At 41.6% G+C, this 16,961-nt stretch overlaps 1 protein-coding gene across 1 annotated transcript in view; it reads right to left on the reverse strand.

Moving 5' to 3' along the window:
* The window catches only part of LOC124594527, a 605,846-nt gene that overhangs the window by 347,590 nt on the left and 241,295 nt on the right, over positions 1-16,961 (reverse strand). Inside the window, exons 24-27 of the mRNA XM_047132903.1 lie at positions 14,568-14,912; positions 9,986-10,327; positions 6,328-6,736; positions 2,856-3,044 (exon numbers count right to left, since the gene is read on the reverse strand). Of these exons, the coding sequence (XP_046988859.1) occupies positions 2,856-3,044; positions 6,328-6,736; positions 9,986-10,327; positions 14,568-14,912 (1,285 nt within the window). The remainder of the gene's footprint in view (positions 1-2,855; positions 3,045-6,327; positions 6,737-9,985; positions 10,328-14,567; positions 14,913-16,961) is intronic.

Here is a 16,961-nt window from a genome sequence, read left to right on the forward strand (position 1 = left end):
CCCGATCGAAAGAACAGATACCATCTTAGTATATATATAGTTAAGGCTCACCGGCCACTTGACCATCTTCTTCTTCTGTGCGAGTGCACAAACAGTGCCCGAACTCTTACGGGAATCGGCAACGCGCCGCAAGTAATGAGTATAATGGGCGGGGGCACTACGAATGTAGTGCGGGACAATACGTTGAGAATGTGGGTTTCGCGGGAGGCGTACCAGAGATAAATCCCTGCAGCCGCGCTATCCTCTGTGTCCTCGGTGGCTCAGATGGACGCCGGCACGGTAGCTCAGCGTGTTCGGTCAGAGGGTTTAGCTACCATCTGTAATAAAAAAAAACTGAGTGAACGAATCAACGAGCAACCTGAACGACTGTCATCTGACGTCCACCACGAACAAATTCAACGATCAGTAAAAAAAAAAAAAAAAAAAAAAAAAAAAAATATGGATAGAGCGTCTGCCAACTTGGCAGGAGATCCCGGGTTCGAGTCCCGGCCAGAGCACACATTTTCGTCTGTCCCCGTTGACATATGTCAACGCCTGTAAGCAGCTAAGGCTGTTCATTTCATTGTAAATAACATTAATTCATTTAGAGACGTTCCCTGTTTCCAGCTGTCACTAATAGGACTCTCTGTGAAGTGCAGCTTCCTACCAGGACTTTTCCAGTGGATGCTAGAAAATACTTACTGTCCCTGGAAAGTCACAAGCCCTTAAGCCAGCCTAGTAATCCTTGCCTACTACCTACTTACAGTAATACCGGCCCAGCATCTCGCTGCAGAACAAAGCCGATTTCTACCAGATACCGGAAACCAGCTGTGGTGTAGACAGTAGCAAACAGGCCGAGACAACAAGCTTTCTCGAAGTTGCTGTCTGTTTCAAGATCTTGACGCTTCGTTCTCAGAACGTGGACATCAGTACATAGCACTTTCACATTTTCATTGAATACGGTATTTTATACCTGAAGATGAAGCTTTGTGTCTTAGAAATCGATTGCTATTAAAATGGAAGGCATAGATTATAGCTGTTTCGATACAGAGCTTAAAGCTGAAAAATTGTATTGTAATTTAGCCATGCAAATGTCTTTCCTCTGTTTTCCAAAATCTGTTTAATAAAGTTTCCACATACTGACCGGAGAATACACACAGAGTGTAACAAATGTAAGTGCAGATGTCTCTATTGCTGACTTAGGTCGGTGTACTCAACAAAATTATATCAGTATTCATGTCATTTGCAGACTAATAAGTATAGCTATTACTAGTGGTATGTTTTTATGTTGTATAGTAGCTCCAAGTAGATATGGCAAGAACAAGCCAATAACGTTTATTTTCCCCTGGTCACAGGTCAGGAATTGAAGTGTGGACTCGTGGATGTAAAACGGTTAGTCTGTACTGACAGGGGAAGTCCACTTATTGGTGAAGTTACGACCGTGCAGGAGATATGAGGTCGTAAAGTTCGTGACGTGTTTGTGGGAAGACTGCTCGACGCAGAGAAGTAACCAACACACTGGCATATTAAGGTAACAATATAAAAATATCTGCACTTATACCCGTTACACGCTGTATTTTAAAGTTTGTCTGTTTACTGTTAACTTCTATTTCATTTTTAGTTTTAGTTTTATACTTTCATTTTAATGCTTATTGTTATTATTATTGTTATTTCAGCTCTGTAGCCTCTTATAACAGATAATTTTTCAAGTAATCAATTGCTGGAACATACACACTTTAGTTTTACTTACTTATCGTGTAACAAGTAGTAAAAAACCTTGCGACCATGATCTATTATTTAAATGTTGGTAACGTATTTATAGATAGTAATAAATAAATTAATGTCTGAAAATAGAACAGTTTGTGAAGCTGGGTGGGCCACAAAAACCGAATTCCACATGGAAGAATATATTCCACCTTGCCTTTGCTACAAAACAAATGAATAATGTTATGCAGCTCACTGAGGAGTGCTATTTCTCTCCTGTAGGGTGTGGTAGGCACGCGCTCAGAGGATCTCTAAACCCATTATCATTGTGAAATGACAGACCCGTGTCATTAGAGAGTGGCGCACCTAGCAGGAATTTATCGACCGGGCTGCTGGTTTCAAGAACAATATGTAGGCTATCTTCATTCGTTTCGAATGGGCGAGTGACGTCTTCTATGTGTAATTTGGCGTAAAGTTAGCAATAAATATTGAAATTTTATGTAAAACACTATTTTTGCTGAACTATGAAACTCCACTGCACTTGCACTCCTAGCACCATTATGGAACGGCAATTTCTCGTACCAGGAAGTTGCCCTGGTTGCCTGCTTTCCAGGCGGAATTTTGGTAGCAAGCTTACAGAGTTAAATGCTTAACCACGTCATACCAACCATGCAGATGTTAATTTAAGATTACAGGAAGTTTATTCTTTCTTAAATAAACTGCTGATTTTCTCAGAGATGTCACGAAACGGTATCTTAGTTGAGTATGTGGTATATAAGATTTAGAAATGAAACCTTGCTTCATGCACTTTTGGACGTAGCATTCTTTCATATGACTTTTTGTCCGCGGTCTTTTTCGCCACCCACTATCCATATAATAATATTAATGCAATCGGTTCTTTTTCATGTAACAGGAATTATTATTGTTCTACAACAGCAATCAATGAGAGCAGGGATTTTATATATTTTGCGTTGTCTCCGCTGTCGCTCAATATTTTAACGGAAGAGTAATCTTAGCATAGTTTCCGAAGGTTTTACGAACAGAAATAGCATTGAATCAGCGTATTTATCTCCACCAGGGTAATAACAATTAGATTGTATGTCACACATTTACTGCAGCTACATTGGTTATGACTCTTCTTCCCAGGTGACGCAACGTGTAGACTCACTTACCTTGACATTTAGCGTTGATGCAAGCCTGGTTGCTGGGACACTCTTTGCTTGAGCGGCAGCCGAGAAGACAAGAGCCATTGGTGCAAGCAAGACCTTGAGGACACTGCGTGTGGCCCACGCACGGTAGCACGCACAGGCTGAGTACGCATTTCTCACCATTCGAGCAGTCGTCAGAGTTTCTGCAGGCAACTACAAAAACAAGACTCTCCTTAATCTATAGAAGTCAACGGACACAAAAAAATATGAAGGCGTAAGAAAATATTTTACTTTTGTTTGTAATAATGAATAACACAACATTTCAGTGATAATCGATGGCTAGTTTGATTTGAGCTTTCCATCTAAATTAAAGTTATAAAAAAAGTCAGTCCTTATGTGTTTACGTAGTATAGGTGGAGCAATAGCAGCTTTTGAAATCTGGAGTTAGTTACGAAACCAGAAGTGAAAGCAAGGAAATAAATGAAACATTATGCTGAAACATATTCCATTCTAAAAAAGCTTCCATCTTTAGTGCTGAATGTTCTCATGCAACGGACGAACCACCATCAATATTGTGATGTGCCGGAATTTGTTGGACACTGTGGAGGAGATTGGAATTGCTATTTAATCAGAATACTGAAGAATAACCTGGTGATCAGGAGCTCAAAATCTCTTTCCTCCTAATAGTGACCTTTTTCTCCTCTTCTTTCTTTTTCATGTTCTTATTGTTGTAAGACGTCAGTTTTTCAACTAATCTAATACTGTTCAACTCCACTTTCTATTTTTTTCGCTTAACTACATCTCCCACAGCAAACATACTCGATAACCTCTAATCTTTGCAGGCCCCTACAGTTTATCTCTCACACTTACCCAAATACCAAGTTAACTGTTCGGAGGCCTCAGCAGGTGTTTCAGTAGTCGATCCCCTCACTTGCTAAGGCTTTCCCATCAATTGATTATAGCTTTCTTCTTTCCGAACTTTTCCACGATTTAGAACGCACTTCTTTCTCAGTTGCCTATCAATATACCTTAGCGGTCATGTGCAGAAGAACGATTTTTTGTCCGTATCTGTACGCTCCATATGTCTTTCTTGTTCCTGCAGTCTTGTCTAAACTTTCTTTTTTATTGCTATTCAGTTTCGTTTATCCTAAGACGAATTTATTAACTAAGTTCCTTGAACATTTCCTTAATAGCTACTTCTAAATATCGCTTCCGGTTGAAGGTACCATATCGTCTGTGAATCTTGGTATTGGTATCTGTCCATTTGAACCTTTATTTTTACTATCAAATTTCGTTTCACTTCATTCATTATGACTTTAATATAGGCTACAAGTCAAACAAGGAAATGTACTTTACATCCCTCTTAACGAGAATTTGTTTTTGTTAATTTTGCACTTTTATTACCCCGACTTGGTTTCTGTAGAAATTTTAAGTTACTCGTCGGCACGTTTTGCTCTTTGTTTTACGGACACCTTAAAGTGGCTGACATAAACCCAACTTTTCTGTGTAACGAAAAACTATTTGAGGTATCTGTCTTTTTCTTTATTACACGTTTTGTTATCAAGTGAAAGTCGAATTGCCCCTTTGGTACCTTTCGTTCTGAAGCTGAATTAATTTTCTTGCAGTATCTTTCAAGCTTTTATTTCAGATTTTCTGGCCAGGTTCTATGACCTTCGGTTATTGGATTGATTGTTAGATAGTTCTCCCATTTCTTGAGTAAGGGCGTATGGCACTGATGTTGGTGATCCGCCTGTCGGGTGGGCTTTTTAAGCTCGTCCTCCATCTTGGCACTATTGTGAAAGAGTAGACCATATGCGACCGCTAGATATTACCTAACCACTTCGTTTCATTTTCATAATTATCAATAACAATAATTCACTGGAGAAACATTTACGGTGAACAGAAAGTTTTAAGGTGTTGCGCATATAAAACTCAACGAAAAAGTGCCCCAAGGAGTTACTACTTTTTTGTGGTTTATTTCTTTTAGGACGAAAATTTACAACGTAAATTTCTCTCTATTTCGTAAACACTTTAAGACGGTCTCGGCCTTTCTTTTGCGTCCTTTTGTTCTCAGTATTCTTTTCGTCCTTGTTTGTATAATTGCATAGTTTATTTACATTTATTTTCTAGTATCTTCTTGTCTAATCTGCATTGATTTGTCTCATCTAGGTCAGGAGGCTATTCTTGAGTGTCCTACCTGACTTCTATTATCCCTTACGGAATCTTATACCTTTGTCAATCTTCAGGGTGGATTCTGCTTGCATCGTTTAGCTGTCGGACCGCGTACGGCTACAGCAGTTTTGGTGAAGAGCCGTTCTTTTGTAGGTACTTCTCTTACAGTTCAACATGGATGTCTAGTATACTGGCCCATCTAGGAGCTGCAGCTTAGTCATTTATTTTGTACAACTTGCAGGCTTTATACTCTTTTAGCACATAGCCACATTAATCAATATAATAAGGTTCTGTATTTACACATGCACTCCTCAAGCCACTGTAAAATGCATGGTGGAGGTATGTATTAGAGCAATGCGATCGATTCCCTTTTCTATTCTATAAATGTGTTCAGCGAGGGAAAATGACTATCTATATGCCTCTATTCGTCTTTTATGTTACTTATATGAGCGAGGTACATGTAAGGGGCAGTCATCTCAGAACACCAGTTCTCTAAATTTACAGAACGGGGTTTTACAAAAACTATGTCTTTTTTCTTTGAAGGATCCCCACTTACGTTCTCGAGTATTTCTATTACTTATGATTTATGTAATACAGCCAGCCGGTTACAACAAGATTTAACTTGGCATGGTTTCGACCCCGAATATGGGTGTCATCATCTGAAAAACCAAAAACAATTGTACGAGTATGTAGTGACAAATGAAAACACATTTGCGAATAATATGATCTCATCACACATGATTTCAAATATGATTTTATGAAGTTATTTTATATGAAAAGAGTAGTTTGCTCGAAAATCTATTTCATGTCACTAAATACAACTGTTTTTGGTTTTTCTGATGAAGACATCCATAATCGGTGTCGAAACCAGGTCAAGTCAAATCTTGTTGCAAGAGGTTGGCTGTATTATATTCAGCAAATCATATTCAAGTACGGTTGCTGGATCACAGTCATGTTGAAAATTGTAAGATTTCTGTTAGACTTTCGACCTGTTACGACTCCATTCTTCTCTGAATTTGTTTGCTGTCTGCCATCATCCCTACCTACTAAGAACACCAAACGCTGGAACAATACTCTAGAACAGGTCTCACTAGCGTCTTGTATGCGACTTTGTTTACAAATGCTTTCTCGGAACCATTCCAACAAATCTAAGTCCGCCATTTGCCGGTAGGGTGAATTAAGCCTATATACAGTTTTTTTTTTCTTATGCTAAGCTCTTTAATAGGACGAGTGCAAGTTTCAAGTGTGAAGGAAAGAAGGACTGTGCGAGTGACGACTAAGCGGGAGTTTGGGCTAGTTGAAGGTAGGAGAAGATGGAGCGTACCTTTGCATTGTCCTCCGTGGCAGATGTCGCCGAGACAGTCCTGGTCGCTGTTGCAGGGCGCGGGAGAGCGGATGCAGCCGCCGGAGACGCCGTAGGGCCCCGGCTGGAACTTGGCGGGGCAGGAGCAGACGGGCCGGTGAGCGCGCACCTCGCAGAGCGCGTTGGGCCCGCACGGCCGGCCGGCCTCGCAGGGGTTGATGCAGCGGCCGCCCTGGCAGGCGGCGGTGGCCGGGCAGTCGCGGTCTCCGGCCGGGCAGCGGCCCTCGGGCCGGCAGCCCGTCGTGTACGGGTCGCCCACCTGTCCGGCCGGGCAGCGGCACACGTGCCCGTCGCCGCCCGGCGCCGCTTCGCACGTCGCGCTCGGGTGGCACGGGCTCGGCTGGCACACGGCTCCCGGGGTGCACTCGATCTGTAGGCGCACGCAAACACTCGATTACAGACCTGCGTTACGCTTCGGAGACAAAAAATTACTATTTACGCAGCGTATTCACGACAAGAAGACGGCAGCCGAGAAGATGGCCAGGTCATCGATTCCGTTCCTGAAGAGTAAGGATCTCAGCCCTAAGACTAAACTCCAGTTGTATATGGCAACGGTGGAACCCACAATGTTACATGGCTCCACCTCGTGGGGAACTACGTGCGTCTCCAACTACAACAAACTCCAAACGCTGCAAAACATTTGCTATCGATGGATCACAGGAGCTCCATGGTGGACAAGAATCGTCGACATCCGCACCGCATTCCACGAGACAAGAGAAGGTCCATGAAAAGGCTCTACGAGTTTTTGACAAAATCGATGCCCTTAGGGACGAAGTTCGACAGTTAGAATCGGTAGGAACGGTAAACCCTGCAAGATGGCACAAGCATCGAGTACCGAAGTCAATAACGTTCCACCCCCCATGGGCAATCTGTCATAACACGAGGAAGCAAGCAGTTACACATAACAGCCTAGACACATCTCACCCTCCACAGCAGATAGACATCACCAAAGACAGCAGGCTAAAGGACGCAGTGAGTGCCCTAGCCTAACTGAATGTGTAATGAATAAAGTCATCAAGGAGGATCTCTTCAGCCCACACTACACAGTTAAAAAAACGATAATGAGAGACGCCCATCTGCAGAAGATATATCCAAAAATATTACGAAATATTATTTTATACACAATGGCGGGCATTCAGTATCCGATTGTGAGGGATGCTTATTTGCTGTAGACATGTACTCCGAATTCAATTTATTCTTTCGTGTGAGAGGCACTAGCATGGCTGAAAGGTACATTGAGGACAGTAGGTATTTCTTTGATTTAACAAAAGCATTTGATTGTGTGGACCACGCAATATTTTTACGCAACTTGAAGATTAAGGAAAATGTTCAGCAATGGATCACTTCGTACTTGTAACGTAGGAAGTAGCAGTTTGGCCTGTGTTAACAAATGGAAAGTAGTTCGAATCACATTGGCGTCAAGAAAAGTTACGGATGCCACAGGGCTCTTTTCTGGGTCCGTTAATCTTTGGATATACTGCCACTAAAAACGATAGATGGTTCGAAAAAATTTTTCTTTGCACATGACGGTGAAAGACATAGAATTTAATGTAAATGACGTAGCTGATAGGGTAGTCGGTAAATTCGGTACTTGACTTTTATTAGAGAGCGGATTAACCCTTAACTGCAACAAAATGCAATGTATTCAGTTTCTGACACCGAACTGCTGCAAAACAAAATTTCACCGTCTCAATGTGGTGAATAAGAATGAGATCCACTAATTTAAATTATTAGCACTGAGAGTAGCTTTCAGGATCTTGTGCAAAAACTAAATGATGCTGTTTCCACTATAAGATTACTCCCGTCTGTCTCTGATAACGAGCTGCGGAGTCTCGTTGGCTTGCTTATTTTCACTGCATTATCTCCTGTGCTATCATATTTTGCAGCCGCACTGTGCTCTCCTGAAACATATTTGTGGCTCAGAAACACAGTGATTCGGGTCTGCAGTGTCAGTTCGCGATCTTTGTATAGGTCATTGTAGAAGCGTTTTCACCATCCCTGTGCGTATACTCCATCGTGGAATTTGTTGTTGGCAATAATGATTGATTGACAAAAATGCAACATTCGCTCAGTGAACACTGTACTTGAGTAATACTGCCTTGATCATTGTACAGGAAGGGTCTGTTTTGAATAGGACTCACATACGCAAATAAACTTCCTGACTGGTTAATATTGTGTATCGGACCGAGACTCGAACCTGGGACCTTTGCTTTCCTTGGGCAAGTGCTCGATTAATTGAGGTACCTTAGCACTAGGGTACCTCAATTGATAAAGCACTTGCCCGCGGAAGGCAAAGGTGCCGAGTTCGAGTCTCGGTCCGGTTTTAATCTATCAGGAAGTTTCATATCAGCGTGCAGTTCGCCCCAGAGTGAAAATTTAATTCTGGTTTACAATATAACCTCCACACACAGCACCCACAGCATTTCCAGCTTCCGTTAATACCATTCCACAGGAAACGCTACGTCTTGTCACGGTTTTTTAAAGTTTATCTGCAGTACTAATGAAAACTGCTGCCAACGCAACTCATAAAGCACTAGCTTAGTGGTCGCTGCTTAGCTTGCATAAATTGCAGGGTCTACACAGATTTTTTTTGTTTTTCCTTCATTGAATTTTATATCATTCCCAAATTGCAACACCTTCTAAACTTTCCACGCTAATTAAAGCATCAGAAGCATGGTCTTTTCCGAATGTGTTTCTGACCAAAAGGCAATTCTGGTAGCTGGAGTCGAAGATTTTTATTAATCAGGCCTTTTCCTTTTTTGGGGTGCTATTTACTTAGAAAATTTTATCTCTTAACACATATTTATTTATATCCAACCGAGAAGTGAAATATCAGTTTTCACAGATTTAACTTTAATTATTTTAAATATAAAGAAATAGTTTCTTAAAAGTTGCCACCCTCTATTTCACTTCCCTGAGGTTGAATTTCCAAATACAGTGAAATAGGACTTTTTATTTATTAGCGAGGAGCCAAGTATGAATTTTCATTGATTTAGCTTTGAAAATGCTTTCATAATGAAATAATTATGTAAAACTTTTAATCCCGTATTTGACTCCATTAGTAGGCCGAATTTCCAAAAAACAGTGAAAGTCCTATTTTTTTCTTTTTTTAATTTATAACCGAGAAGTCAAACACAATTTTCATAGCTTTAGCTTAAAAATGCTTAAGTAGGTCTTTAATAATGATTTATTTTCAAAATCCTTTCACCCCCTGCTTTAGCCCCTTAGTGGTTTAATGTTCAAGCATGCTGAAATACGTATTTTTTTAAAAATATCTGAGAAACCAAATGTTAGTTTTCGTAGTTCTAGTTTCAAGACTGTTGTAATAGCGACTATTTTCAAAAAGCCTTTCCTCTCCTATTTATTTCTCGCCTTAGGAGGGGAAGATCAACGCCATCTGCAGATTTGAAGTATCTATTCTTGTTGTTTGGGCGGGGCGATGACGAGTCAGTGAGTGAGTCAGTTGGTCGGGACATTGCCTTTTATATATAGATATTACAGAAACATTGCCCCATTATCTCTAGGCTGGTCAGAATCCTCCAGATACCGGAGCCGGCTATGGCGACCGTAGTAGTCGGGGAATGACGTGCTACAGAGACAGTGGGACGCAGCGGCTTACCTCTGGGTTCCCCCTGTATCCCGGCGGGCACTGGCAGACGGCCTTGTGGTCCTCGGCGACGCAGACGGCGTCGGTGCCGCACGAGTCCTCGTGGCAGACGTCCATGCAGGTGTGTGAGAGGCGGTCGCACAGCTGGCTGGGCGGGCAGTCGATGTTGTAGACGCAGGGAACGGTGCGGCAGCCGGCCGCCGCGTCGTACGGGTCTCCCGCGTACGGCCCCGGCGGGCAGCGGCACTGCGCCACGTGGTTCTGCGCCGCGCACACGGCGCCGGGCCCGCAACGCACCGCCTGGCACGCCGGCCGGCACGAGAACGAGTTCGTCTGCGCGTCCAGTCGGCACACCTAGGTTACATTAGATAAGATTAGTTTTTCGTTCCATAGATCCGTGCTGAGGAGATGCTCGTGTACGTGGAATATGTCAATATTTTTTTAAAGTTGATATAACAATACTAATAGTATGGCTCTGAGCACTATGGGACTCAACATCTATGATCATCAGTCCCCTAGAACTTAGAACTACCTCAACCTAACTAACCTAAAGACATCACACAACACCCAGTCATCACGAGGCAGAGAAAATCCCTGACCCCGCCGGGAATCGAACCCGAGAACCCGGGCGCGGGAAGCGAGAACGCTACCGCACGAACACGAGCTGCGGACTACTAATAGTACGAATATATACAATACTTCATTTGTTTCTATTAAAAAATTCGTCAATGGAGTAGGAGTTGGCCACAAATAAGTCTTTCAGTCTCCGTTTAAACTGATCGTTATTTGTAACAAAAATTTTTATGTTTACTGGCAAATTATTGAAGATGAGTGTCCTGAGTAGTGGACCCCTTTTTGAACTAAAGTAAGTGCTTTTAAGTCGTTGTGCAGATCATATTTGTTCCTGGTATTGTATGTATGAACCGAGCTGTTTGTTGGAAAAAGAGATATTATTTAGGACAAATTTCACTAAGGAGTAAATATACTGAGAGGCAGTAGATAGTATACCCAGTTCTTTGAAGAGGTTTCTACAGGACGTCCATGAATTTACTCCACAAATAATACGTATCACAAGCTTTTGGACTCTGAAAACATTTGTTTGACTTGAAGAGTTACCCCAAAATATTATACCATATGACATTATGGAATGAAAGTAGGCAAAGTATGCAAGCTTTTTCCTTTTTATGTCGCCTATGTCAGCTAACACTCGAATTGCAAATACTGATTTGTTAAGGCGTTTCTGCAGTTCTGTAGTGTGCTCCTCCCAACTGAATTTATTATCAAGTTGTAATCCCAGGAATTTAAGACTGTAAATCTCTTCTATCTGCTCTTCTTCATATTTTATGCGTATGCTCGGTGGAAACCTCTCACAGGTTCTGAATTGCATATAGTGAGTCTTTTCGAAGTTTAATGACAGTGAGTTGGGTTCAAACCATTTATTAATATCCATGTAAATATTATTAGCAGATCTTTCTAGAACTGCGCTCGACATACTATTTATTGCAATACCTGTGTCATCTGCAAACAAAACGAACTCTGCTTCTGGCAGCGATCATTAATGTGCACAAGAAAAGGCCACCAAAGTGGGATCGCCATTAGAAACTAAAATGGAGTTCCTGCGCTGAGGTCCATACGAGACAGGAGTAACGAGAAATGTTGAACATACTCAGAGGAGGGTAGTACGAATGGTTACAGCTTACCAGGGAAGACCACGGAAATGCCGAAACACCGGAATGGGCATTTGAAGTAAGCTGTAAATTTACCTGTAAAACTCTAATGAAAATAATCAGTTGTGATCGGAAATCATGTTTTATTTCATCAGCGGTGACCGATTTAAGTCTTAGTAGACATCTTCGGATCAGAGGGGCACTATTAGTTACCCGCGTAGACGATCAGCAGAGCTGTGTTATATGCCGTGAGCGACCAGTCGTGAACTGCATTTGACGACTGGTGCCTCACGGCATATGCCACAGCTCTGAAACAAAACATCATTTGCGATCACGACTGATTATTTTAATAATAACAAGATAAAGATCGCTGCTCTTCCTGATCTGCTTCCAAAAATTATTGTCCCGTGAAAGTATACTTACAAAGCTTGGAGAACCAGTATCTTGTGAGGGAATTAGGGGCCACAAAGACAAGATAACGCTAATTTAAACTCGTACTGAGGTATTTGCGCTGTTTAGTTCGACTCTCGATACGCGTATTGAAAGAAATATGTATTTTTTCCTTCATTCCACTCTATAAAATGAACTCTGAAATTTTATATGAGATTTTCTTGTGTAATTGGGTTTGACGTCGCTAACTGTATTTTGCTTGAGTAGGCCTATGAATATTCAGTTTTAGATCTGTAACTACGTCCTAATGTGTGACCAAAGAATCCAGTGAGAAGTTTCTCGTTTTTAATGGAGAATTTCTCTGGTCATTAATCACAAGCGTAGCCAGCACATTCTCTGATACATTTCCGGGATTTGACCAAACAAGCTATTTAGATAAGAGCAACTTTTGATTTATTTACAAGATATCTCATATATGAACGTCTTTGTTTACTCACCAGATCTACATTTTTCTAAAAATTAATGTTAACCACGTCCTTTCAATGAAATATATTTCTGTAATTTAATACCACTGTTTAACCCCCCTTCCCTCTCCTCTCCCCCCTCTACCCCATTACATTTCATCCCTGGCGTATGTCACTACATAATGTGTTGTACATCATTAGAAGCTGTCATAAAGAGTTTGGTTTTGGTGGATTAGATTGTTTTGACTTATAACATAAGATAGAGTATTTTTTAAAGTTTTGCCTGACCATGATTGCTGACTGCTTAGGTAACACTATTATTTCGCAAATCTGTACAAGTTTCCTTCTTTTGAAACTGAAGAATTGACAGGCTTCCTCAAACTTTGACTTTTTCCGAACAGGTAAAGAGCCTCGCACCGAGACTACTTTGTGTAACATGAACGTAAGCAGATATGGAAGACTTGTTCATGTTTCACCAATTCTCAAACATTTGTGGTTTATGTTTCTCTCTTACGGATATGATGACGGCTGCAAGGCCGAGTTCGTGGCTGTTTATCTGTTCGGGTATATCAAAATGTGACCGAGCGTGTGAACTCTCCATTTTATTTAGATATCAGCATATCCCGTCTCCTTCGAAGGTCCAAAAGACCTTTCATTTTCTTTTAACTGACAATCAAATGAATGTGGTGCGACTTACAGTTTTAGAATGTCCCAATTATTCCCTAAAATTTTAGGGAGAATCTTTTAATGTGTTAACACTTCGTTTGGCTGATACATATTTTTGTAAGTGATTAGCCAGTGTCAAGTCCCTGCGTGATTTTTTTATAGCTTTTCTCTTATCTAGCTTCTATTTTAATTGTCAGTTTTAGAACATCTGTTTACTTTCACGCCGTCTTATGCACGTGAGCCAGTTTGAATGCAGGGATTATCGTGAGTGACATTCAGGGAGAGTGCGTGTACTTGCGAAAGACTTACTATCCCTAGCATTCTGACATTTTAACATATTCGTTCCTATTAATATTTGCAAGGGCGCTGAGAACCACGCCGTTGGGCGCCCGTAAACTACAGCCACAACCACACACACACACACACACACACACACACACACACACACTGTTTACGCCCTCAACAGATACTTTTTGTAATTTTAATTTTCATAATAAACCTTGTAATGGTTCTCTATTAACGTGACCATTACGGCACTCCAACCCCAGTTCTAGATACCAGTAATATCGTATTACTTTTCTGCGAAGTAACAGACGTTACAATATTCACATTTGGTTTTATAAATCTATAGGTACTCCAATGTATCGATATATTACAATGATATGGTTCTTGTGTGTATTCATTTCTGTGAGACTGTCATAATCTTTGACTTACTTGTAACCGTTTTGGCGCGAATGCGCACAGTGCAGTCTTTGTTTCACTTTGCAGAAGTTAAGTTGTTATTTCGCTTAGTAAAAGAGTAGTCAAGTCTTGTGTTTGGTTAAAGTGGAAATTAAATATATGAAGATTGATACAAAACTATTTTCTTGGTGATGTGACAATTAAGAAGAAGTATATGTGAATTTACAAGAAGTTAAATAAAAATGTGGATTTTGAACACCAAGTCAAAAATTACTTCTACCATACCATTGTTCTGATCTGGGAGGTTTTGATCATCAAGAATTTCCTGAAAAACGCATTTGCTAGGTCTTCAAATATTGCTAAAATACAGATCTGGACCTTCTAACAGTCAGAGTGGAATCACCCTAGAATCAATAAGATGAGCCATAACGACTTCGGCGAAATCTACGTGGGAATCCATTCAAGATAAGCGCCAAAATTAAAGCAGTGACCTCATTATTTCCATTCTGACTATACCATCCACAGACAATAACTTTGTTGTTGCCCGATGAAGCGAACATATGCTGCGTGAGCAACATTATTAATCTGATTTCTAATCTACTTTGCAAGTGGTGGTATTGTTAGGACCTGAAGATGATCACTAACTGCCCGAATCTCATCACGTGCTAAAATGAACGTTTCGTAAAGTACGCTGTCTTGTCGAAATGCCCGGTGTTGGGTGCTCACCTCGGCCTCGGCGCAGTTGGCGTCGCTGGTGCAGGAGTTCCTGGAGGCGGGCACGCAGCCGGCGCGGTCGGCCGGGTTGCCGGTGTAGCCGGGCAGGCAGCGGCAGGTGGCGCGGTGGTCGCGCGCCTCGCACTGGCTGTGCGGCGGGCAGGAGAGCGCGGCGCACGCGTCGGCGCACCGCAGTACGCCCAGCGCGTCGGGCCGGCACGCCGCCGCCGCACCGCAGTCGCCGTCGCTCGCGCAGTCCGGCAGCGACGGCTTCTCGCACGCCGACGACACCGGGTTCCACACGAAGCCATCGCGGCAGTGGCACACGGGGCCGTGCTGCGCGTCCAGCCGGCACACCTGCGCAACCGCCACACACTCTCAAATGCTTCAAATGGCTCTGAGCACTATGGGACTTAACATCTGAGGTCATCAGTCCCCTAGAACTTAGAACTACATAAACCTATCTAACCTAAGGACATCTCACACATCCATGTCCGAGGCAGGATTCGAACCTGCGACCGTAGCAGTCGCGCTGTTCCAGACTGAAGCGCCTTGAACAGCTCGGCCACAACGGCCTGCCACACACACTCACCTCGCTCTTATAACTGGAGCGCCCTCTGGCCCGTACCGTCTACATTCGTCAGAAATGGAGCTATACTACACACAACGACCAAACAACAGCGAAGGGTATGAGTGGAGTTCTTCAGTAAACTAACTAGCGTTGCACAAAAGACATTTCATTTACTGCCTTCGTCAATAAAACTATACCACAATCGTTTGTTAGCAATTGTGGATATGGCTCAAATGCATGGGTCCAGTGACACGTTCTTATGAGCCCAGACGTGTCAAAAAGAAGAGTTCAGAGAAATGTTATTTTAAATGTGTGGTAACCTAGGACTCTGGGCGCAACTGGTACATCGCGCACTGATGCACTCTTAGTGATTACGGTGTTTTGTCTTTTGGATCTCGTAATCCAGCTAAGGACAGTCTATTAATACTAGATGTGTGGGTGCATTTGGCACAAATCTCATTGATGGACTATTAGTGACTATGGGATTTTGTGCTTTGTTCTTATAATAAGGCACAATGCAGCTATACAGTAGTAGTAGCAGTAGTACAACTTTGAACATGGCTGACGTTTGCAGCAACCGTATACACAAATTTGAGAAATATGTAAAAAAAAGAAAAAAAAAAAAAAAGAAATCAGCCAACCGGTTGCATAGGTTTTCTATATACTTTGACCAGGTTTCGTCACCTCTAAGGGTGACTTCACCAGAAGGTAAGGTAATTACATGAAGAACATATCGTCAAAGATGTACAGTGATTTAAGAGCTGAGTTGCTCAAGTCATACATTAAAATATAAAACATAATGTTCTTCAAAAGGTCTCCTCACGCCACGCCGGTGTTACTTATGTTTTAATGTTTGACCTTTTGAAGAACATTATATTTTATATTTTAATGTATGACTTGAGCAACTCAGCTCTTAAATCACTGTACGTCTTTGACGATATGTTCTTCATGTAATTACCTTACCTTCTGATGAAGTCACCCTTAGAGGTGACGAAACCTGGTCAAGGTATATAGATAACCTATGCAACCAGTTGGCTGATTTTTTTTACATATTTTTCAAAAAAGTAATAGTAGCAGTTAGTTGCTTTGTAGTATGTTTGTTCAATAAGTGTGGTGGAGGGAAGTACATAATCATAAGCGGTAGCAGTTAATAAGTAGGGCCGGTCAACATCCAGGGTTTACCCCAAGGTATCTAAGTGGTCCATTATCTCATTCACATGTAATTAGGCATTGCAGTAGAAAGACTGTGCAGTAAATTATTACACTGTAAGTAGAATAACAACACAACAACAATATTTAGTATTAGTGCCCACTCAATAGTAATTCAGATAGTGGGCTTACACTGTAACATCACAAGTAAACAAAAATGTCTTTGGTCCATTCTGGCTCTATTGTCATTGCCCACCTTGCACTAAATTTAGTTCTGAGGATTTTAAATACTGTTCTGACAATTTATAGTGTTTACGCAGGCAGTGACACTGTACCTGCATTACGGTATGCCACTGTTGTGAAATGTTGTTGCTTGTTACGTCTGAATACTGCTAGGGGGAATCCATGCAGATCTTCATAGTCAATAAGCACATTTATAATCAAACAAGACGAGAGACTGCACTGCTCACTACCTTCACTGAATAATAGGAAAGTGATCTCTAGCTTGTCCACTGTGCACAGAGATAGCACTGTGAGAACAACGAGCTGTATTACGCAGCAGGTTATATTTATTATTAATGGGTCGTCCATTGTGGAAAAGGTGCAGGAGAACTTAAAGGATTTTGTAATTTACATCAAGTCTGAATATAACAGATTTTTATTTACTCTAATTATTGGACACGACA

Source organism: Schistocerca americana, chromosome 1 (genome assembly GCF_021461395.2).
Source record: "Schistocerca americana isolate TAMUIC-IGC-003095 chromosome 1, iqSchAmer2.1, whole genome shotgun sequence".
NCBI classification, from domain to species: domain Eukaryota; kingdom Metazoa; phylum Arthropoda; class Insecta; order Orthoptera; family Acrididae; genus Schistocerca; species Schistocerca americana.